A 25,562-nucleotide genomic window follows, 5' to 3' on the forward strand; every position below is an offset into this window, starting at 1 on the left:
ATTTTATTTATTTATTCATGAGAGACACAGAGAGAGAGAGAGAGAGGCAGAGACACAGGGAGAGGGAGAAGCAGGCTCCGTGCAGGGAGCCCGACGTGGGACTCGATCCCCGGTCTCCAGGATCACGCCCGGGGCCGTAGGCAGGTGCTCAACCTCTGAGCTACCCAGGGATCCCCTCAGTTTAGATTTCTTTATACCATCTGCATGGTCTGAGAAACCCTAAACTGACAAATTAAAATAAAATGTGGTATTCTCCTAGTAGTGTCCTGTGATGCTTGGAAGAAACAAATACAAAATCTTTTTGGAAGAACTTACGCTTGACCTGGGCCATCCAAGATCCCCTCAAATAAACTGCTTTAAACATGAGCTTTTAATAAAAATTTTTATAATATACAGGGAAATAATTCAGGATTAAGTGAGAGCAGACCGACAAACATCAAAATTAGACCTCCAAGAACTTCATGTAATAGACTTCTCAGATTGAGATGATAAAATACATGTATGTGTTTAAAGTTAAAAATGGAGTTGTGAAAACATTGGAAAAACCAAGACATTTTTAGAAAGACCAGAATGATTTGGAGGAAGAAAAGTACAGGAATGAAAAATATGCTCATTGGCATTAGAACATAGAGAGGTTAGAGAGCAGATTACTCATGATCGGTGGGAGAATTATTGAATGGCAAAATAGATCTGAAAATTATTCAGATGCAGCAAATAGGAAGAAATGGAAATTATGAAAAAGAGTTTAAGGGACATGGAGAGTGGAATGAGAAAGACCAGCTGATGTGTGAGTTCCAAAAGGAAAGAGTGGATAGAATTACACAGAATTATAAAGACATGAATCCTCATGTGAGTAACAGCAGAGTTGCTACATGACCTAAAGTCACAAAACTAGTAACAGTAGAGCTGCAGTTTGAACACAGGCAGCTCTACCTCAGAGCGCAGGCTGTTGTCAATTATTTTGCAAGAAATATTAATAATAGTAGTAATGACCAGCACTTACTGAGCATTTACTATGTGTTGTAGACTGTTCTCAGTGCTTTCGTCTAGTCACTCATTTATTGTTCATAACAATAATATGGGAAAATGATTATCCCCTTTGTTCAGATGAAGAGACCAGGACAGCCTACAGTACAGAGAGATGAAATAGCCTGAGGTCCCACAACTAGAAGGTGGTGATTTGGAACAGTTCCACATTCTGCCTCCACAGACTACACCGGACTGCTTTTCACTATATGAAAGGCAAACAAAGAAAAACATTCACATGTAAAAAAGTGTAGGTAAACACTGACACTATGAAAAAGTGATAATTACAGCTAATTCAGGGGACTCAAGACCGTGGTGGATCCAAAATGTACTTATTTATTAATCCTTATATTCTGTCCTTTGTTACAGAATACAGTTACTATTTGCTCATGAATTTTTAAAAACCCTTTGTCATTAAACATATTTCCTAATTGCTACATCTTTCTTCATCTTTACTCATTCTTTTTTTCCTTTTTTCTTCTAAAGAACGAAAGTCTTGGCCAAGGCACTTTTACAAAAATTTTTAAAGGTGTGAGAAGAGAAGTAGGAGACTATGGTCAACTGCATGAAACAGAAGTTCTTTTAAAAGTTCTTGATAAAGCACACAGAAATTATTCAGAGGTATGTATGTTCTTTGTGTGGTTCATGTCATTTATGATATTTAAACATATGCTCTTATATTGACACGACACACTTATGCATGCAGCTTTCCACAACTGCAACTTTTAAAAGTATATATATCAAGGATCTTTCTGAGGGTGCTTTCTGTGGGAGGCAATAGAACATTATAGAATTTTTTTTATAATAACTTATTTCCAAACTAATTACTCTTCACATTGTATTATGGGTATTGCAGCATCTCTGCATATATTAAGGCTTTCAAACTTGGCTCTCCAGAGTTTTAAGGGTTCCACAGATTTCCTTCAGTTTTTAAAAAATTTTTGAAAGGCACTGTACTAAGGAACACTCTAGGTGAAATATGAATGCTTCTGAGCATCATCCAGAGATGCTAGGTAGCAGAAAGCCAGTTGTTAGTTGCCAGGGTCCTTAACATAGCAAGGCATTGCCAAACATGACATAACAAACATTTATGACGCTTAAAATGTCTGAAATGATGTTGGTGGAAGGTGATGTGAAACATCCAAGTGAAAGAGTTTTTCTTTTTTTCTTTTTTTTTTTTGAAAGTTTTTCTTTCACAGTGTTGGTGATTGTGATCCTCAATAACTATACCCAGAAGTTCTAGACAAAGGTTAGAGTTGGTTAAGTTAGAGTGATACTAATACTATGCCAGTCTCCTGACATAGTTATGATATTTTATCTGTACAGAGATCGTTTTTAATTGTTTGAGAGGTTATTTGAAGCTTTCATGCATTTACCTGAGTCCCCTATCACTGTCTCTGTGCTCTACTGCAAGTGCTAGGGATGAAGGGCTGTTGATCTTGCAGCATCCATGTTGCCCTGTACCATTATTGCTCTCTCTCTTTGCTACTTCTTATTTGAGGCTTACTCAGGGATTTCCTTAGAATGAACTTTATCATTGAGGTTGATAGCAGTTGTAGGTCCATATAAAGGAACCAAAGCATTTTGTAATCTTATCTGTAGTTCTGCTAAGAATGGAGAGCATGCATTTCTCTTACAGCAGACAGTATCTTTCTGACCTGTGAACATTTATAGACACAAACAATAATTCTTTTGCATTTTTTGTATGTTTTTTTTTTCTTAGTCTTTCTTTGAAGCAGCCAGCATGATGAGCCAGCTTTCTCATAAGCATCTGGTTTTAAATTATGGAGTATGTGTCTGTGGAGAGGAGAGTAAGTAAAACTACAGACTCCCTTATGTTAATGTTACGCCTTTCTCAGAGCATGTATTTTTGTTTATATAGCAAATTTAATTTCAGGATCATAACTAAGTATCAGTATAAATCATATTAAACCCAATTTAAGAAGAGTTAAATATTGTTGAAACCAAAAACATCCTGTAACTGTTAAGTTATGTCTTCTAAAAAGGGAAACCAATGAATGAAATTAAAGTTCAGGAAACAGTTAATATGCTATATGTTAAAATGCCCAAACAGTAGAATATTAGAGTACAAATATCTTACAACCTTTTCTCCACAGCAATGCAAATTATGGCTGGTTCAATATATCATTGGAATAATTGGCCATTTCAGCACAAATTTTTTTGGAATAATAAAAAAATAAATAAAAGGCTAAAATTTTAATGAAATTGATTGAAATGATTGGGTGTTGATATTTGATATAGTCGATGTCTAAATTTAGACTGTTCATAAAAACAGAGTTTACATCCAGAAAATTGCTTATGTTAATTCTCTATTTTCCATTAATAATGTGAATTCAATATACGTCCATACTTAGATAACATTTCTTCATATCTTTGAAAATTGATAGTCTTTTCAAAGGCAGTGATTTTTAAATCTATTCTGAGGAGGTATTTCAGGTATCTCAAGGTTGATGAAGTGAGAATAAATCTTACTACCATGATGGAAACTTCTCTTATCCTCAACTAGAATAGTTCTGTATTTATTTCTTTTATTTATTGGTATTTCCCATAATTTTTCATTTAGGGGAAGAAAGAATACATTAAAAAAAAAGTTTGAAAACAGTGTGTCAGAGCATTTAATTCCAGTTCTTATGCTTGCTTTTATATTTATTTCATTGATTCTGTGATGCATTTTTTTCACATTTAAAAATACCTGAAATTGAGAAGTGTGATGTAATCAATGACATGCCATAATTTACTCTTTGTTCTTTTATGACACATAAAATAATGAGACATGACAATCAGTGGTATCTGTGAAACATAATAGGTCTTAAATGCCACATAAAAAAGTTTTATTAAGTTTTTGTTCATTGTAATTCTCAGATATTTATTCTTTTTTCGACACTTGCCATGACATAAATTTACCTGTGATCTAGTTCTTAATTATCAGTATATGGATTGTTCTCTGAATTAACTGTGTGCAGCAAAACATTCATTAAATTTGTTTTAGTTAAAAAAAAAAATTTTTTTTGTTTTAGTTACCCGTAGTTACTCACCAAGGTCCAAAGTCACTAACCTTTGTCACTAACAAAGTGAAAATGAAGTAATTTTAATATTAGTTATACACCAAGTGAGAACTAAGTAATTTTAATATTAGATCAAGAGGATCACAATTTGAGATAAGATTATGCATTTTATTTATTTTTATTTTTATTTGGAGGAGGGAGGGACAGAGAGAGAGGAGAGAGAGGGAAAGAGAAAACCTTAAACAGGCTCCACACCTAGCACAGAGCCTGACTCCGAGCTCACCACAGGACTGGATCATACAACCCTGAGATTATGACCTGAGCTGAAATCATGAGTCAGAGGCTTGACCTGCCGAGCCACTCCGGTGCCCCAAGATCATGCATTTTAAAACAAAGGTGAAGCATAAGTGTGTGTGAAGTATAGGCAGTTAACTTACTGGGCCATGAACTAACATGGATTACAATGTGAAAGTCTGTCAGAATTTCTTTAAAGATCTGTATCATGATGCCATGGTTAAATTTTTTGCTTAAATTTTTTGAGTTTTTATTTTATCTTAATTTTCCATTTTTATAATTAAATCCAAATCCTTTTATCTCATTTATATAACTTACTGTTTATGCATTAGAAACAACAAAATAATCTCAATAAATTTAGATTTGAAATTAAAAACCTGACCTTATTGCCTTACAAATTAGTCCTAGATGACTATAAATAAACTCTAAACTCAGTTTAATTATTAAACAACACGTCTTTATGTACAAACAGTCTTGGCTTTTGGTGACTTGGTCAGTACTAACATGGCTAGAAATTTTTATATGTCTTAAAGGCAGCCAGAGACTGTTTTTAGAAGCAAAGTGTATCTTAATAGTATATTTAAAATATACTTCTAAAGATAAATGCAAAACTAATTTTTGCTTTTTTGCAGTATATAATTAAAGGATAATAGAGTGCAAACTCAAATTCTCCTTAATGCCTGCAAGAATAGACATTGCTATACATTTTTATGTGTAGAAGAAGAATTTCAGGAAGTTCTGATGTCTAAATGTAGTAGAGTCCCTCCTTATCTGCAGCGTATTGTTCCAAGACCCCCAGGGGATGCCTGAAACTGAGGATAGTACCCAGCCTTATGTACACCATGTTTTTTCCCATACATACGTACCTGTGATAAAGTTTAGTTTGTAAATTAGGCATAATAAGAGATGACAACAATAACTAGTAATAAAATAGAAAAATCATAGCAATCTGCTGTAGTAAAAGTTTATGCAAATCTGGTCTCTTTCTCCATCAAAATATCATATTTATACTATGCTCACCCTTCTTCGTCTTATGTTGATGTGAGATGATAAAATGCCTGTGTGCTGAGATGAAGTGAAATGAATGACGTAGGTAGGCACTGTGATGCAGTATTAGGCTTCTACCTTCTGACAGTGAGTCAGAAAAGAGGATCATCTGCTTCTGAACCTGTTGACTATGGGTAGCTGAAACCGTGGAAAGCACACCCATAGATAAGCAGGGGACCCTACTGTAGTTTCATGGAAGAGAGGTCAACTCTGATAAATTTTCATTTGTTTAAAAAAAGCAGCTATAATTCAGTGCTAATACATGGAAGTATGCTGGAGTAATATTGTATATATGTAAATATAAAAATATAGCAACAATATAGTAGTAGAGGTATAGAACAATATATTTTATATGTGTATATAATTATGTAATACATGTAATTAATGTAATATTTTGTATATGTAATTGTTAGATTCCTGCATCTTGCTGTCGTGAAAAAAACTAAACCCAAAAATACAACGAATATATTTTACGAGTGAATTTTGCATAATCTCTTTACCTGTACTACTCACATATAACTATATATTTATAAAAGTTTAAAATTACATATATTTTTATCATATGTGTACTTGAGTCTTTAATTTTTATATTTTAATACAGATATTCTGGTTCAGGAATTTGTAAAATTTGGATCATTAGATACATATCTGAAAAAGAATAAGAATTCTATAAATATATTTTGGAAACTTGAAGTGGCTAAACAGTTGGCATGGGCAATGCATTTTCTAGTAAGTAATAAGTATAATTTTTCATCAAAAAGTTACTGTCCTGTCTTATGAAGCAATGTGGAAAGATTCTTGACCCAGGAATAAGAAATACATAAATAAATGCTGAGTCATTTAAAATAATCTGTTAGTTGATGAAAGAGATTATTTTAGACATATATTTATTTATGTAAAATCATGTTTTTGAAAGAGTTTTGTCATTCCATCAATCTCTTAACATTGCTGATGAACACTCTATAGTTTGTGTCACTTGGGTTTAGAGAATTTAATAAAAAATATATAGAAACTTGTACTAGTTATGGATAGCAAAAAAATCCCTGCAGAAAGTCCCTTGTTATGGTATTTGTGGACAATTAGACATTATGCTCAATGAGAAAGCATGTTGCCATAGAAGCAGAATACCAGAGGGCCAGCCAGTGATCAGACTCCTTAGAGTGTTGTACCCACATCTTGCATCTTGCTGCTGAACAGAAACAATACTTAATGTTTAGAAATACATACTGTTTAAAATCTCAGGTTTAGAAAGTGAAGTGGCATTGAGTAATTTTAATACATTCTTTTCATCATGGGCATAGATTGTGGTGTCATTTGAAAAGTAAAACAGAAAACACAGTGCTGCCATAAACCTTACTTTTATTTCAAAGCATGCTTCCAAATTAATGTTAATTAGTTAATACTGTCCTATTTTTTTCTTTAAATCCATGGATATACTAAGTTTTCAAACATTTGTAGATTGATATTTGAATGTCTGTGCATTTAACTTTAATAGGAAGAGAAAGCACTTATTCATGGAAATGTGTGTGCCAAAAATATTCTGCTTATCAGAGAAGAAGACAGGAAGACAGGAAATCCTCCTTTCATCAAACTTAGTGATCCTGGCATTAGTATTACAGTTTTGCCAAAGGACAGTAAGTTCTACAGGAATCTCATTTAACTTTTTTTTAAATTTTCTTTTTATTTGAGTATAGTTGAAACAATGTTACAGTAGTTTCAGGTGTGTAACATAGTGATTCCACATCTCTACTTGGAAAATAGTATTAAAAAAGAATGTTGATAATTTTTTTCTCAACCTCTGTTATTGATATGTTCTTGATTAATAACAAATTGAATTACCATTTTTAGAAATCCAAATTAAGGTATAGTTATATCCTAGTCTCTGTTGATTTCTTCTTTCTTATAAGCATGTTATCATGGACTACAGAATGATTTTTTAAAACAGTTTTAATCCCTACTCGTATGGAAGTTCAGATTTTATCCATTTTTTTAATGTGACATTTTCTAATACATTCTTTGAGCCACAAATTATCTAAATTTTTCTTTTTTCAGTCACTGAATTAAAAATTTGAGAAGATATATTGTCTACTTTGGGATCTTATTTAGTTTAATTATCCAGCTAATTCTGACTTTTAAAAACTTAAAATCTTTTGTGTTAGTTAGCCTTCTATTTAATACAACTAAAGTAAAAATTTCAGTCACATAGTTGAAAGGAGTTTTTTGGTACAAATGTTGCAATTGTATCTCATTAGCTTAGTTAATTTCTCTAATTGAATGTTCTAAATGTAGACTCTTAATAGATCAACTTTTGTGCATTGATGTATCCTATTTGAGCCAACAGTATTGAAGCTTGATAGCTTATCTGATAGTGAAGACAGATAATAGGGCAGAAAATGTTATAGGATTTTAGAACCATATTCAGGGAAACTTTAACTCTTTGGAATGGAAAGGAAGGTGAAAATTTATTCATATGGTTAAAGAGAAAGGAACCTGCTGTAATTATATAGCAAAAATATTCATATTGCTTTACCAAAATATACCAAATGGTGCAATGGATTATCCTTCACTCTTATATATCATTTTATTTGTTTTGTCTATGTATGTATGCCAGATTACCAGAGGTGGATTTAAAATTGCTCCCTCCTAAAAAAATAATAATAATAATAAAAATAAATAAAATTGCTCACTCCTTCCTTTGAATAGTGTTTTCTGATGAGGTCAAAGACCATAACAACTTACCTGGGAAATTCCATGATTTTATTTTTTTTATTTTTTATTTTTATTTTATTTTTTTGACTCCATGATTTTAGTGGAAACTACCTATATCAGTTACATACTCGTAGTATCTTGGTATAATTCAGTCATTGATCTTCCTGGTGGTCCTTGTTTTCTCATGTACAAGTTAGAATCGCCACTGCTGTTTAATCATTAGAACAGCTCAGAATGACAACATTGCCTTTGTTACTTACACATTGTAAATAAATACCAAAAAAAAAAAAAATGCAAAAACAATTTAGGACAAATTTTATGGGAAAAAAAATTTTTTTGAATGCACAACTCATAGGGAAGGGGTAGAGAGAGTAGGAAACGAGTTGAGACATGATGGTTTAATGGAAAGAAGTTTAGTCGATCCAAGATTTGTATAAGATTCTAATTCTTACTGTGCTACTAACAAATTTTGTGACTTTGAGCAAATTACTCAATCTTTATGGGTTTTAGTGTTATCATTGTTAAAGCAGAGATAATGAATTAGATGCTCTCAAAGGTCCTTTCTAGCTCATAAGTGTATGAGCTTGTATGGTGCACATAACACACAACCCCTAACAAACAAAAGACCCAGTTATTCAAATCAGTTTTAAAATTATTTGCATATAAAATAATTACTTACTTGTGGGAACTATTTAATCATACTTTGTTCCTGTCATTTAAAAGTTCTTCAGGAGAGAATACCATGGGTACCACCTGAATGCATTGAAAATCCTAAAAATCTAAATTTGGCGACAGACAAATGGAGTTTTGGTACCACTTTGTGGGAAATCTGCAGTGGAGGAGATAAGCCTCTGAGTGCTTTGGATTCTCAGAGAGTAAGTTTATATTGACTGTGAAGTTAGAATTCTTAATTTTCTTTCGCATGACTTGATATCTTTTTTGCCTGTCTGATGTTAAGAAAGAAGCTTGATATCACATTTTATAGTTCATTCTCATCTGGTTCTTGAATTATAGAAGCTACAGTTTTATGAAGATAGACACCAACTTCCTGCACCAAAGTGGACAGAATTAGCAAATCTTATTAATAATTGTATGGATTATGAACCAGATTTTAGACCTTCTTTCAGAGCCATCATACGAGATCTTAATAGTTTGTTTACTCCAGGTAGGTATTGGTGGAATAGTCTTACTGATTTTCCAGCTATATTTCTATTTTTATTGTATTTAACAAATCTTTACTAATTTTGTAATCTCTTAAGAAGTTCCTTGATGTCGTTTTCTGTTTTTTGTTTTTGTTTTTTTTTAGTTTTAATTCCAGTTAGTTAACATACAGTGTTATTTATATTCGTTTCAGGAATATGATATAGTGAACCTTGATGTCTTTTAGACTCTCTTATGTTCACATGACTTTTCCTACTTTATACATATTCTAGTCTTGATTAAACAGTCTCTCCTTTTTAACAAAGGCTTCTTCAATAACCTGATTTTAGTTTACCAATTAATGAATAGTATACTCTAGAAGTCTCTTTGGCTTATTTGACTTTTTAGAAGCAATTTTTTCTTTTTTTAAACTACTTATGTATTTTATAATTGAGTGGTTTTCTAAACATAAACAAATTTTTTAAACAAATTGTTTAATAAACAAAAATAACTTGTTTTTGTGTGTCCAGTCCTTTAAAGTATGTAGTTAAATGTATATGTGTCTGACCCCTAGGTATTTCCTATTCCAATACTACTTTTCATTCTCACCACAAAAGTCAAAATAATCTTACTTTATAAATACTAAAACTGCCTATTTTGGCAATTATTCTTTGCAAAAGTCTTTCTTGAAAGCCTGTTAGATTATGGGTAATAAAAAAAGACCCTTGTTAGCATAGCTTAAACTATTAGAGTTTTTCTGTGTCATTTGTACATAGTATTTCTAACTCATTCTGATTATTTTGGTTAGCATGAATAAAAGTGTAATTTGCCAGCTAATGTAGTAATATACTTTGTTTCTCCAGATTATGAACTATTAACAGAAAATGACATGTTACCAAATATGAGAATTGGTGCCCTAGGGTTTCCTGGTGCTTTTGAAGACCAAGACCCTACACAGTTTGAAGAGAGACACTTGAAATTTCTACAGCAACTTGGCAAGGTAAGATGTCAGGTTTTTTAAGTAGTTAATATATAATCATAGAACATTTTATTTAGAAAATAGAGGCTTTAGGGACACTTTAGTGGCTCAGTCAGTTAAGCATTCAACTCTTGATCTCAGCTCAGGTCTTGATCCTCAGGGTCATGAGTTCAAGTTGCCTTTCATTTTATAAAAACAACAGCTCTTGGTATGTTGTGTTCTTTACTCTTTTCAATTAGCAGCGTGGTAAAAATATTCAAAGGATGAATTTGTACTTAAAATTATTTCTGTATTCTTTTCTATTTCTGTATTTTTTAAACCAACAGAAATAATGGTGTATTTTAATACTCATAAGAGCTAAGAAAATACTGCAAAACCTTTCTTTTGCTATTTGAATTCTTTTTTTTTTTTTTTTTTTAAGATTTTATTCACCCATTCATGAGAGACACACACAGAGAGAGAAAGAGGCAGAGACACAGGCAGAGGGAGAAGCAGGCTCCACGCAGGGAGCCCGATGTGGGACTTGATCCCAGGTCTCCAGGATCAGGCCCTGGGCTGAAGGCGGCGCTAAAGCGCTGAGCCACCCAGGCTGCCCCATGCTATTTGAATTCTAAAATGAGTTTTTTTGTGATCTTTATACTTGTGCCCTCATATACTTACATTCTTTACTTTTCACTTCAGTTTAAAACCTGGATTTTTAAAAATCTTCTACTCTTCCTTCATGGTGCAGATCTGGGACACACAGATCTGGACTCGCTGCTACTACTCTTCAAACATCAGACTCTCAAGCATCATTAATAGTCCTATGTGAATATGGTTATTATTCTCTCCTTACCATTGGCCAGCATCTTGGTCAACGCTCCACATTCCTTGAGTACTTTGTTACTCATTGTTTTCATCTTCACCTTACACTGCCATTATTCTCTTCATCTTACCTTGCCATTATTTTAAATTCCTCAACCTCTCTATCTTAAATCTGTGTCTGTGTTAACTGACCACCTTGAATTCTGTAATCTCTGATAATTATCTTCCTTATGACATGTCAGACCCTGAAATCTCTCTCTGGCTATAACTTTGTATCTTTAGTTTCTTTCCAACACAAAAATCCTTCTTTGATATCTTTATTACTACATCTTTGATCCTTTCTTCTTCCTGAACCCTACTAGCTACCTTCTAGATTCAGCTCTCCTTTTCCAGCCTAGGTAGACCTCCTGGTAGACCATTGAAACTCTGCTTCCACTCACTCGTATCCACATTCTATCACCTTCCCTCCCTTGATTATCTCTTTTACTTTCCTTGTTTCCTAGTGTAGGAACACTAGAATTCTGAATTATTTTTTTTTCTATTTGTGTTTTCATCTCTCAAACACTGTGAAAAAACAATCAGATATAAATGTTTGTCTTCATTGCAAATTGATTTCCAACATTGGCTGGCATTCAGGACTCTCTTAATTGGTAGTTCTTTTTTTCTCTAGGATTTGATTTCTCCTGTGGTGCCCATTCCAAGTATTTTCATTCCCTTCTGGTTTCCTGTCCTAAATCTATTTCTTCACTCTTAGTGTTTGCCTTTATCTTCTTCAAAAGAAAATAGAGGTATTCTAAATTAAAACAGTGAGATTGATTTGTGCCTATCAAACTGACAAAGATTTAGAAAAATTAGTGTTTAGTGTTGGCAGGAATATGATAAAATTGACATTTTTTCCACTGCTTATTTGAACTTAAATCAGAGATTCCTTCAGGAGAACTTCCTTCAGGAGAACTTCTGTTGCAGCAGGTATCAGGGGCCTTTGAAATGTCCATATTCCTTGAACTGCTAATTCTACTTTTAAGAAAAGTATATAGACAGTAAGTTTTAAATTAAAAAATAGATTTTGTTAAAGACTGACCTTTAAAAAAATGTGTGACCATCCCCATAGGCTAATAAACATTTCTTCTTTTCTTGAGCAAATAAATCAACCATAACAAAATACCATCACTGGAGGCCTGAACAATAGAAGTTTATTTCTCCTAGTTCTGAGGGCTGAAGGCTAAGGTTAAGTGCTGGCAGTGTTCAGTTTCTAGTGAGGACTCTCTTCTTGGCTTCCATATGACCACTTTCTTGGTTCTGTCTTCACATGGCAGAGAGCTCTGGTGTCTTTTCTTTTTCTTATAAAGGCACCAGCCATATCAGAATAAGGCCTCACCTTTATGATCTCATTTCAGCTTTATCACCTCTTTATAGGTCCTATCTTCGAATACACTCACTTTGGGGGTTAAGGTTTTATCATAGGAATTTTGGGGGAACACAGACATTCAGTCCATAACAGACCCTTCCTTGTTCTATTCAGCTCACTGTCAGTGATATCAAAGGGTATATTGTGAAGAAGCAAAGATCTTTTTGGAAGTTAAAGATAGAGATTTAAGAATTCCCTGGCCTGTCTCTTGGGCTATTTTAATAATTCATGTTCATGATTTGTTTAAATGCTTTTTTGAAATTGTTTATACTCCAGCCTGTAATTTCTCTTGAAGAAATTAAATATATAGGTTTACTATCTACCTGTTGAAGTGTTATTTCCTTTTCTTATTCTGAAAATTGCCTAATGTAACCTTAGAGTTACATCTGCTAATTTTAGCTGCTGTATACAGAATTGTCTGTATAATTAGAATTTATTAGTAATTTGTCTATAAGACTTGAGATTTCTAGCCTAATGTGATGTGTTGTTTAGGGTAATTTTGGCAGTGTGGAGATGTGCCGATATGACCCTCTACAAGACAACACTGGGGAGGTGGTAGCTGTGAAGAAGCTCCAGCACAGTACTGAAGAGCACCTGAGAGACTTTGAGAGGGAAATTGAAATCCTTAAATCCCTGCAGCATGACAACATTGTAAAGTACAAGGGAGTGTGCTACAGTGCTGGTATGTTGCCCATTGAAACCTATTTTGAATGCAAGGTACGTTCTTGGCATCCTGGATAATGGAAACATAAAATGTCTCAAGGTCTGGACTTACATGCCTGTGCCTGAGGAGAGAAGCATTTAGGTGACTGGAGATTGTGCTTGGTGACAGTGGGCTAGAACTACAAGAAGTGTTTGGCTCCTGGTTATTCATTCTTTTCACCACAGATGGTGGTTACCATGCTTAAGCTTACCAAGAGACTATCATTTTTAAATAAACAAATTGTCTTTGCTCTCATTTTCTATGAAAATATTTTTTAAATTAGATACTTTTTGTTCAGTACAGATGAGGAAAAAGGAAATTTTCTCATCAGCTTATCTGGGTTTGCATAAAGGGTTACATGAGATTAAGCCATAACTATTTTTTTAGCTTCTTTTCAAAACTTTTTTATTCAAAAAGCCTGTGTTCTTAACTATTACATCCCTTAATTTAGAATCAAGTTTTGTCATCTTAGAGATTATATATATCTTTAAGTCATTTATGTATGATTATTTTCTAATATTTTATCAGTAAAGTATGGCAAAGTAAAACATTGTATTCCCATTTGTGTGTTAAAAGGCCGGCGTAATCTAAGATTAATTATGGAATATTTACCATATGGAAGTTTACGAGACTACCTCCAAAAACATAAAGAACGAATAGATCATAAAAAACTTCTGCAGTATACATCTCAGATATGCAAGGTACTTAATATCCTGGCTACTTGTTGTAAATGAAAAGAACATGCTGAAGTAATTGTTACAAAGTCCCCTAGAGTTTTTCTTAGATAATGAAGGAAGCTTATAGAGGAAAGACCATTTAAATTGTTTATGTTTATAAAACTTAGCTGAAATAAAAATGTCGTTTTATCAATAGGGCATGGAGTATCTTGGTACAAAAAGGTATATACACAGGGATCTGGCAACAAGGAATATATTGGTGGAGAATGAAAACAGGGTTAAAATTGGAGATTTTGGGTTAACCAAAGTCTTGCCACAAGACAAAGAATACTACAAAGTGAAAGAACCTGGTGAAAGTCCCATATTCTGGTGAGTATATTTTAGTGCAATAAAATAAAATTCTAGAGCACAAACTTCAAACTTTTATTTTTATTAACAGTTTGTCATTTATATATTTATAATCATAGCACAAGTTTATCATGCTTGCTTTGGGCTAAAATGCATTTCATGGATTATCTCATCTAATCTTTATAACAAGCCTTGAGAACATGTGTTATTCTATTTTGAGTGTGAGGGAACTGAAGTGTACACAGGTTAAATAGCTTGCTCAAGGTCGTATGACCAGTAAATGGTAGAATTAGGATTCAAATCCACACAGTCTGTTCTCAAAATTTGGGCTTTTAAGCTTTCTTAACCATAATGGTGATTTAATCTGGCATTAAATGAGCTTTTTTTTTTTTTTTTTTTTTAAGATTTTATTTATTTATTCATGAGAGACACAGAGACCTAGGCAGAGGGAGACGAGAAGCAGGCTCCCTGTGGGGAGCCCGATTTGGGACTTGATCCCAGGACTCCGGGATCATTGAGCCAAAGGCAGATACTCAACCACTGAGCTACCCAGGTGCCCCTAAATGAACATTTTATAGCAATTTGAAGCTAACAATAATTTTTGATCTTCAGTTGAAATTGTGAGTTGCAAGGAACATACAAACCTAGTTTTTTTATGTGGGATACATTGTTTTTATTGGTTTGTGCTTTGATGCAAGGTCTTCTTTTTTATTCATTTATGGTACATTTTGTTTTATAGAAATGAATTGCTGAAATTCTATTTAAACATTTCAACTTGGGATACACTCCAAATAGACTTTAATTCTGGTTTATTCATCTGCTGAAATAATACTATTAAGATTATGTTGTTTAAATCAGATGTTAGTGTTAAGGGATGAATTTTATTTAAGTATGTCTTACTTATAACTGTCAATTTTTAAATATTTTAGATTCATCAGAATTATTAGAAATTATTCAGCTACTCTTAAGTTCATTGATCATCCATATATGATAGTTATCTTTATTTTAATATATCTGTGAGGTTTACAACTGATCCCAGCTATTACAAATTGTTAGTCTAAATTAGGTAAGAAAGCACCAATGATTTAATTTTGATTTTACAATTTCACAATTTTAATATACTTACTTCAACTGAAAAATGAAGTCCGATTTCGTTGATTTAGAACATGATTTGAACAAATGGATTATTTACACAGAAGAGTAATATATAATGATATTGTGAATGTTTTACAGAAAAGTCCTTATCTTTTATAGAGGTGCATACTGAAATAATTATCATTGAAATACTGTCATGTCCAGAATTCGCTTCCTATAAATCCAGTGGGGTGGAGATGGGGAATAGTCCATAAAACAAGGCAGGCAAAGATTTAACTAGGTGACATGTTGTACATGGTTGCTTATTGTTCTCTTAATTTCTATGTGTTTGAAATTTTTCATAACAAAAACACTTTGAAGGAACATCCTGGTGATAATCAGTAGCATTACTGTCATCTGATTGTTTTTAGGATAGGTGAAACTAGAAAATAAGACTCCTTGAAACTTAATTTAACTATCTACTTCGGTTATGTTCCCCAGTGATGCATGAATTTCATTCTTTTTTTTTTTCCCAGAATGAGAAACTAAAGAAGTTAAATGGAATTAACTAGAAATCCATAAAGCTTAGCTCTGTGAATTTCCAGTGATTTGGGCATACTTAATGAATACACTTAAATAAAAACTTATTAAGTACCTACCTACTCTTTGAAGCACCATTCAAAGAACTGGGGTATGAAGATAAGGTCAATATGGGAGGAGGAAGGGGGAAGCAACTGCGACTAGTTATTAGGAAGACCAAACTAAAGAAGAGCTTGATGTGGCAAGCATATTCAGCTAACAGGTCTACTACTCATTATCCCTTCCCTTTAGGAGCTCATAGTTTAGGAAAAATCAAATGCATGATCAAATCATTGCAATGAAATGTATAAGTGTAATGAAGAAGATGGTAGGAAAACATAAGAATACAAATCTGTTGAGGGTTTAAATTACAGAAACGCACAACTAAGAAATGACATTTCAACTATTGATTAATAGTTTACCAGGTTAGAGAAGAAGAAAGGCATTCCATTAGGAGGGAGAAAACTTGTTTGTATAATAAGTAGATAGGAATGGAAGGAGTTTTGTTATAAGAGTACTCATTTTTGTGAGTCTTTATGAGATAAGCAACAAGAAAAATATAGTGATGTACCATTAAAATTTATCTGTTAGCTGGCAGTTTCATTAGATCCATTCTTTTTTCATTTTTATTGAAAAACCACTAGATTTTCAAAAGAGAAGTCTCTAGAGTCATTCCTTTTCTCAATTTCTGGGAAGTATACCAAAAGTTTTTCCAAAGTCTGACTTCATTTTTCAGTTGAAGTAAGTATTAAAATTGTGAAGTTGTAAAATCAAAATTAAAAAACACTTTGCAGAGCACATGTACAGAGAGAGGCATGTTTGTAACAAAGCTAACAAAGCATATTCACCAGACCACCTTTCTTTTAGGATTCCTTCATTTCTCATTTTAAATATTTAGTTTCATACCTAATATTGTATTTTTTGTTATAAAGAAAGCTCCTAAATTATGTAAGCTTTGGGCCCTCTGTTTCTGGAAATTGCAAGGACAGTCAAGATAAGTTCCAGATGATACATACTTAGTATAATTAATTTTATATTGTTATGAAAATCATTTCTCATTACTTAGTTTACAGTAAATAATACAGAATAAAATGTAGCTAAGATTGTAACACATGAAATAAGGTATATGGTAAAAGGTCTAGTATTCCTTCGGTAAATGTGTTGGGGAGAGGTATATATCAAACTCTGATTTTTGACTTTGGAGAATCATTAGGAGTTAGTACAAAAATCAGAAATAAGATTTTTTATCATGATCAAAGTTTTCCTGTGTATTTATGTACTGCTAAAAACTAATCAGATAGGCAGCTGGCATATGGCTTTATTTTCATATTAATAACTATTAAATGTTTTATATAATGAAATGAGGCTGACTAAATTTTGTATAAATAATTAAGAATATGAGTTGATAAAATAGGTTTTCACTGGGGGCACCTGGGTGGTTCAGCTGATTGTTTGACTCTTGAGCTCAAATCGGGTCTTGATCTCAGGGTCATGAGTTCAAGCCCTGTGTTGGGCTCCAGTGTGGAGCCTACTTTAAAAAAAAAAAAGTTTTTAACTAATAAATTGAATAATGAACTCCAAATCTGAAGTATGAAAGGGAATGCATACAATTCTTATCCATGAAATTTAGCCATCATACCTTTCTGGATAGATGATTCTTTTTTTTTAAGATTTTATTTATTTATTCATGACAGACACAGAGAGAAAGAGAGAGGCAGAGACACAGGCAGAGGGAGAAGCAGGCTCCATGCAGGGAGCCTGATGTGGGACTCGATCCCGGGTCTCCAGGATCACGCCCCGGGCTGAAGGCGGTGTGAAACCACTGGGCCACCGAGACTGCCCTGGATAGATGATTCTTGAGAAAGACATTCTTGGATCACAAAGCTGGCAAGATGCTTATAAGCAAAAGCTTTTTAAAAAAATTTATGTACATTTCAAAGAGAAAATTAGCAGTGATGAGTTTTCTAAAGTAAATGCTCTGAGAGGGGGAAGAGTCTTTTCTCTCATTTTTAACAGAATTATTTTTTTTCTTTTTTGATTTGTATTTATCTTTATGTGGGAGAGAGAAAACCAGCCTTGAAGATGAAGGGGGGAAATTGTAGACCGTGCTTTCATTGAAAACTGGAGGAAGAGACTGTTTTGCAAGCGTTGGGGGAATAGAAGAAGGTTATATTCCATTTGTGAGATAAAACTAACATATGTTTAAAAATAATTATATGAAAAATTATTTAAAACTAAATGTAAAAATAGTATGGTTAACTGTATAGTATGAACAGTAATAAATGAGAAGTTCAGTATCATGAGGTCATTAAGACCTTGAGTAGCAGAGAATGATCTATGGAAGTGAGGAAACTTAAATTGGATTTTGAAGGAGAGATTAAATTAATATAATTCACATGTTTAATCTCATTAGTCTAAAACAGATCTTTGTCACCATCCTCTGTAAATAGGGATAAACTTAGCGATAGAACCATAACATTCACAGTCCATTAGCCAGAATCCTCCCTTGGATAGTGTGGATACTTGAGGAGACAATGACATCGTTTCCCCCTATGACTTTCTATTTTCTGTGTTTCCTGTCATAACCCTCCTTCTGATTAACAGGTTCTTTCTTTTTTGTTTATAGCTTCAAGTCTTGTTCCAGTTTAAAAGCCATATTTTTTTTCCCCTCTGGGAGACTTATCTCGATTCATTTAAAGCTTTAATTTGCAAAGAGCATCTTTTTTTTTTTTTCCTTTAAATTTCAGTTCCTGGAAGGTACTTTGCAGTTAACTCTGGTGTCACTTATAAATCCAAAAATAATTTTTTTTGGATTTGGTTATTTTTGTGTGCCAAAGATTCTCAAGACTACCCTCAGGTCTGATGATTCACTGGGAGGACTCCTAGGTCTCTGCAGTCTACTCATGGCTATGGTTCATTTCAGAGAAAGGATATAAAGCAAAATCAGTGAAGGGAAAAGCCATTTGGAGCAAAACCTGGAGGAAACCAAGCACAAGCTTCCAAGGATCCTCTCCCAGAAAAGTCTCATGGGACAACATTTAATTCTCCCAGCAGTGAATCCTGACAGCACGTTTTCTACCTGGCATGTACCAAAATTTCAGACTCCCAGAAAGAAAGCAGGGGTGTTGATTATGAACCATATTGTTTGCAGAAACAGTTTTGGCCCAGTGAGCCACTCTAGCATTTTAGGCAACCCTTCTGAAATCTAAGTTCCCAGGCAACAGTCAGTTGTCCACATTGCAAGCAAGGTTTGTGAGGGTGGCAGCCTCAGGCCTGCTTCTGTTAACTCTTTTCTGTACACCCTATTTTTTTAATCCAATGATTTTGTGGTAAAAAGAGTTGGCATATCAAGTAACTTTTTTTTTAATAAAGTATAGTTGATACATGTCACATTAGTTTCAAGTGTACAGCATCGTGATTCAAACAGTCTATATGTTCACCACAAGTGTAGCTACCATCTGTCACCACAACTATTAGAATTCAAATAACTGTCTTATAAATGCTTTTTGTATATTACAGGTATGCTCCAGAATCATTGACAGAGAGCAAGTTTTCTGTGGCTTCAGATGTCTGGAGCTTTGGAGTGGTTCTATATGAACTTTTCACATATATTGAGAAGAGTAAAAGTCCACCAGCGGTTAGTAGGCTTTTTATTTACTTTTTTCTTAACATGAGAAAACCTTTTTCTGAAGAATAATAAGTTTAGGACTCATTTTAGAGCTTCTTATTGCTTATTTATAAGACAACATCCAACAAAGTAGCCCTAAACTCATTCATTGACTTGCATTTTTGAGAGGGAGTGGGTTGGAGAGGAAATAAATAAGTAAATAAAGGAAAGGGAGGGGAGGGGAGTGTATAGTCTCTCTTTTTAAAAAAAATTAAATATTTTATTTATTTATTCATGAGAGACAGAGAGAGAGTAAGAGAGGCAAAGACACAGGCAGAAGTAGAAGCAGGCTCCATGCAGGGAGCCTGACGTGGGTGGGACTCGATCCTGGGTCTCCAGGATCAGGCCCTGGTCTGAAGGCTGTGCTAAACCGCTGAGCCACGCGGGCTGCCCCTGTATAGTCTCTTTAAATGATTTTTAGTAAAGCTAATAAATTTATTCACTCTAGAAATTATTGAGTTAAACACTTAAAAATAATTTTCCCTATTCTATAATTTTTTAAAAAAGGAAACCATGAAAAAGAAAATAAACCATCTCTAATTCATCTTCTTAAGATAACCTTTTTAATATTGTATGTTTTCTTCCAGGCTTTTAAAAATTTTATATATGAAACTGAAATTTTATCAAATATATTTCTTTTATAAAATAAAGGTCATACTGTACAGTTTGCTATCCTACTTTTTCATGAAGTACTATAGCATGGATATTTACCTATATTAGTAAATATTTACTTAAATTTGATTTCTAACTTCTGGGTATCATTTTATCATAAGGATAAAATTTCTGGAAATTTTTTTTCTCTTTTTCAGTCTTAATTTTAAGTAATACTTCAATGAACATAGTGAACATCCTTTTATATAAATGTTTGTATCTCTTGTCACCTTAGAATAGAAGTGTAATTATAGGTAAAAGATTATGAACTCTTTTCAGGGTTTTTGATTATTTTAAAATTCTTTCAAGAAGAGTTGTACCAGATTGTACTCTCAATGGAGTGCATAAGAGTATACATTTGATCATTTGCCAGTATTGGCCATTATATGTTTATGTGGTTTTGTCCAATTGATAGAAGTTATATTTATTTGATTTTAATTTGTATTTCTATTAGTGTGACTGAGTACATATTTATTGGACATTGGAAGTGAGTATATGCATTATGTGCTTTGCCCATTTTTATATTCATAATTTTTCTTACCTGCTTATAAGAGCTCTCTATAATAACTATAAATAAGTGATGTGTTTATCATAAATATTTCTTTAGCTTATAGTTAAGACTTAAATTGTAGGAACTTTTAACATACGAACATCTTCCCTCCATTTCATTTATGCTTAAATATGCATTCTGCATTTTCTTTTTATTATGTCCTCTTTTATAGTCAACATTTTATTTCAGCTGAAATGTAATGCGTTAAAACAACAATAAAAAAAAACCAAATATGTCTGCGTTCACTCATTTTGGACCCTTCCCAGGGAATTTGTGCCAAGTATATCATAGTTACAGAAGTGGCATGATAGAGGTTCCACATTCAGTGGTCTTTTCTGAAATTAGATTGAAAAGGTTTTAATAAGGCAGCTCCGGTGGGTGGCTCAGCAGTTTAGCGCCACCTTCAGTCCAGGGTGTGGTCCTGGAGACCTGGGATTGAGTCCCATGTCAGGCTCCCTGCATGGAATGGAGCCTGCCTCTCCCTTTGCCTGTGTCTGTGTCTCTCATGAATAACTAAATAAAATCTTAAAAAAAAAAAAAAGTTTTAATCCTCAGAATAGTTTTTTAAAAGTTCTCAAACATGTAAGAAAACCTACATATACAGAATTTTTCACATTTACTAGAAGTTGGGAAAGCTGGTTCAAATTAAATATACCTAAAAAAAGAGACCTCTTTGAAAAGTGGGTTTGTATTACAGGAATTTATGCGTATGATTGGCAACGACAAGCAAGGACAGATGATTGTGTTTCATTTGATAGAACTCCTAAAGAATAATGGAAGATTACCAAGACCAGATGGATGCCCAGATGAGGTAACAAAAAAATCCATTCTTTATCCACATTCACTAGGTGTTTTTATTTTCCTTTTTACATAAAGATGATCACTTTATGACATTTACTTTGCTAAGCGTAAATAAATAGTGTAATCATATGACGGTGGGTGTAGGCTTAGCCAGGACATTTGCCTACAGAGGAAAATTAAGTGGGAGTTCTCAATTCATGTCTTCCACCAATTAAAAGATGGCACTTTGGGCAGCCTGGGTGGCTCAGCAGTTTAGCGCTGCCTTCAGCCCAGGGTGTGATCTTGGAGACACAAGATCGAGTCCCAGGTCGGGCTCCCTGCATGGAACCTGCTTCTCCCTCTGCCTGTGTCTCTGCCTCTCTGTGTGTCTCTCTCATGAATAAACAAAATCTTTAAAAAAAAAAAAAATATGGCACTTTGTGTTCATTGTAATTTTAGTTTTCTCTTTTATAGATTTATTTGATCATGACAGAATGCTGGAATAATAATGTGAATCAGCGGCCCTCTTTCAGAGACCTAGCTCTTCGAGTGGATCAGATAAGGGACAACATGGCTGGATGAAGGACACGAACTTCACTCTGAGACCAAAATAGACTTACAGAACAGTTTCATATTTCACATGACTGTGGACTATTATTACATACACCATTGTTCCGTGTATCATGACGCTAGCTAGCAAAGATGTGGAAGTATCTGTCCAAAACTTTGAAAGTTTAGTGAGTTTTTCTTCATGAGGACATCAGTAAAAGATAAATTGATGAAAAGTCCTTAACAAAGAATTTTGTAAAAATTTTCACAAACCTAATCAGTTAACATCACTTTTCTTTGGCAAAAGAAAAAAATAGACTTTTTTCAACTCAGAATTTTAGGAGATGAAAAAATTGTAATGTAAATTTTACAATGTTGAGGATGCACAGAATATGTATGTATAGTTTTTACCATAGTGAATGTATAATACTGTGGCATCTTGTGTGATGTTTTATACAAGGGCTGGTATTCATTAATAATGTTCCTAATTTTTCCATAGTTGATCTAAAATAATGTCACTATACAAATTACGATGCTCAGATAATTGAATAAGCACCTTTGTGTTCTCCTTCATTTGTATCACTGGCCAGCAATATAAGCAGATGTACACTTTAGCTTGTAGTTCTATGTACTGTAAATATTTTTCAAAGTAAAGGGAACAAATGTTTAGTTTCATTTGTATAGGAAATTCCCCTGACCCTAAAGAATACATTTTGAAATGAAACAAGTTTACAAAGATATAACACAATCTATTTTCTTATTTGTCTCCCTTGTATCTGTTTGTGAGGAGTATGTTTTTAGAATAGAACTATCTCCAAAATTTTCTAAGACTATAGTGAAAGTTTTCTTTTAAAATTTTGAGATTATGAATGCTACCAATATTGTCATCCATTTAGCTGCTGGCTGCTATAATAGGATTCTTCAATCCCTGGGACCTTTGGTCATGCATTAAATTTAAGCGTAAGCCATAAAACAGATTGTTTTTTAAATGTATAAGGTAGATAATAGGTTACGAATATTTTTTCTAAAGAATATATATTTTAGGAGTTTCAGAAATCTCTTGCAGTCATAGAAGAGAATTCCTTTTGTTAGAGATTCTCATATACAAGGGAGAAATGAGAATAAATTGGTGAAAAAGTATGCTTGTTAATTTTATCCAAGAATGCCAGTAGAAAATTCATAATGTATATCTTTAAGATGAATGAGAGTTACATATTTTCAATTAAGTATAAAACATGTTTGTTGTTACTGTCCTTTGTTTTAGTGCTATTCCAACATGGAAGCCATACCTAAAATACGGGGTGTGTGTTATTTATACAAAGTTTAAAGCACTTAGTATTTCAGTTAAAAAGAAAATAGGTTCTTTATTTTCAGTGGTATATGCTATCTTTTTAAACTTAAGACTTTTGATTATCTATTTTTTTGGAGCCGGCTTTTAAATGCAAATTATATAAGAAAAAATGCCTCACAGATAAATTTTGAAATTTTCTTCGTGGAAGGAAAGAAAGGGAAGAAATGCTTTTTACACATTACTTTTAAAGCATTTTAGTAGTTACCGAATGCAGAAAACCTCTAAAACAGTAGTATAGTAGTATATTAGATTTTAAAAGATTTCTGATATTTTGATGAAAGTTGAATATAATTTTTATTTAATTTATAGATTCCTCAAAGATCTGTATACGTAATGCAATTAAGAGATCTTCCGTGCTGCTACTTTTCAAATCAAAGTAGCATATCAATACAATATGCTTGATTTCAAAAACTTAAGTACTTAAAAGCAGATTTTTCAAGGTTTATTACATTGTTTTTAAAAACAAAGGTATTAACCAATTGCTTAAATTTTTTTCCTTAAGCCTTTACTTAAGGCTTCAGTTTTTAGTTTAGGGAAGATAATCCCACATAAACATTCTGAAGTTTTTTGAGTGGGGTGGTGGCCACCTTATTGTAAAATTCTTAAGTGTGCAAGAGAATTCATTGAAGATATGCAGTGCTTTAAATTTTTATTCTGACTGTACGTAAAAAGAAGTTAACCTGCAGCTGTTTAGTTGGTTCTGCACAAGAACTAGGTAAGTAATTATTGTACCACTTAATGCCAGGTGTTTCTTCAAATTAGTATTCTTTAGAAATGAGGGTAAAGATTTTCTTAGAATTCTGTTAATTCTGTAAATATTTCAGTCTATTAAGTTATACAGTCTTTAAATAATTTCCTATATCCATGGCAACTTACTTTGGGAAATAGTCACTTTTTTATGTTACCTATATATATGCTGCCAGTAGCACTGTAATTTGTTGTGTAAGAGTGCTTTCTTTCAACTTAAGATTCTGCTTTAAATTCAAGTGAAATTTTTATCACAAATATAACTTCTGATATTTAAATTTTATTTACTTTTATCGTGGAGTAGACATAAGAAAATATCTACAGTTCTATATCTGGGGAGCCATTCTCTGTGGGAGTGGCATTATGTGGTCAGTTTATTGAGACTGTGTTATTTTCTTTATTGTGCCTTCAGCATGTGTCCACAAAATTGAAATATTGGTATAATAAATATTCAGAAGTTATTTTCTTTTGTATTGTCACCTAACCAAGGAAGTAGAGGTTATACACACTGATTGAGGGAGATGCAGAGAAAACCATTTGTAATAGTAAACTTTTGATTTTTTAAAGAAGTGCTTCCTAAGAGTAACAGCTACTCTGTGCTCTTTAGGAACATTGCTGTATCTACTCCATCCTGGTATTTAAATTATTTCTAATGAAAGTTTTTTCTAATTTTTTAGTATAACTTATTACAGGTCTTTCAGTTTGCTGTATTAAAATAAATAATAACAGTAAGTATAAGTCAGCAGGATTATCCAAACAAAAGACTAGGTTATATGTGATAAGCTTCATTTTATTTAAGAAAAAATATCAAAGTATGGATCTGAGAAAATACTTGACGTTTACTCAGATTTGGGTTGGTTCTATGTAATTTCAAGATAATTAGCACTAAGTGTTTCATGATGCTGACAGTAACACTTAGATCTCAGAATGATGAAGAGACTTTTAAAACTCTATTAATCAAATTCTTGTAAAATGCATATCATACAGTCTTTAACTTTTCATGAGTCAAATTTTTAGTAAAATGCACATTAAATCCTAAATATTAAAATATTTGGTTTTGTAATCTTACCAATTTTGTTTTACTTTATTACAGTATTTTTTTTAAATTAAGTTAATTTCTATTGTACTATGCCATATGGGATTACTTGTTAGTGCAGGCCCTGAAAATACTGTTCTTTTTCAGTCTAACAGATTTATAAGGAAATGCCTTATCTGCAACTGAAACACCAGTCTTTATTAATATGGTAGTAAAAGTTGCTAATGATCATTATTCCATCATAAGTCCTTTCTTTGTATAGCAAATTGCTTAATATCTTATTTTTGCAAGTAAGTCTAGCAGGTTTATAATCTGAGAGCATTAGAAGAACTTTGAGTCTCTGTTCCAGTATCCATATTCTTAGATTTTGTAAATGGTTTTAATTTTAATACTTGCCTGGGAAGCATGCCTATAGAT

General features: G+C 32.9%; 1 protein-coding gene across 5 annotated transcripts in view; it reads left to right on the top strand.

The window, feature by feature from the left end:
* JAK2 (Janus kinase 2) overlaps positions 1-25,177 on the top strand; it is a 117,893-nt gene extending 92,716 nt beyond the window's left edge. For 4 of the 5 annotated variants that reach the window (XM_077909306.1, XM_077909297.1, XM_077909313.1 and 1 more), the window contains 13 exons: positions 1,513-1,647; positions 2,750-2,837; positions 5,995-6,122; positions 6,889-7,027; positions 8,826-8,977; positions 9,117-9,267; positions 10,106-10,242; positions 12,926-13,115; positions 13,713-13,837; positions 14,010-14,182; positions 19,334-19,451; positions 21,380-21,493; positions 21,937-25,177. In XM_077909306.1, the coding sequence (XP_077765432.1) occupies positions 1,513-1,647; positions 2,750-2,837; positions 5,995-6,122; positions 6,889-7,027; positions 8,826-8,977; positions 9,117-9,267; positions 10,106-10,242; positions 12,926-13,115; positions 13,713-13,837; positions 14,010-14,182; positions 19,334-19,451; positions 21,380-21,493; positions 21,937-22,044 (1,758 nt within the window). In that variant the 3' untranslated portion in view covers positions 22,045-25,177. The other variant, XM_077909322.1, reaches the window with a different exon arrangement.
* The last annotated feature ends 385 nt before the right edge of the window (positions 25,178-25,562 follow it).

Source organism: Canis aureus, chromosome 1 (assembly GCF_053574225.1).
Source record: "Canis aureus isolate CA01 chromosome 1, VMU_Caureus_v.1.0, whole genome shotgun sequence".
In the NCBI taxonomy this organism is placed as follows: Eukaryota; Metazoa; Chordata; class Mammalia; order Carnivora; family Canidae; genus Canis; species Canis aureus.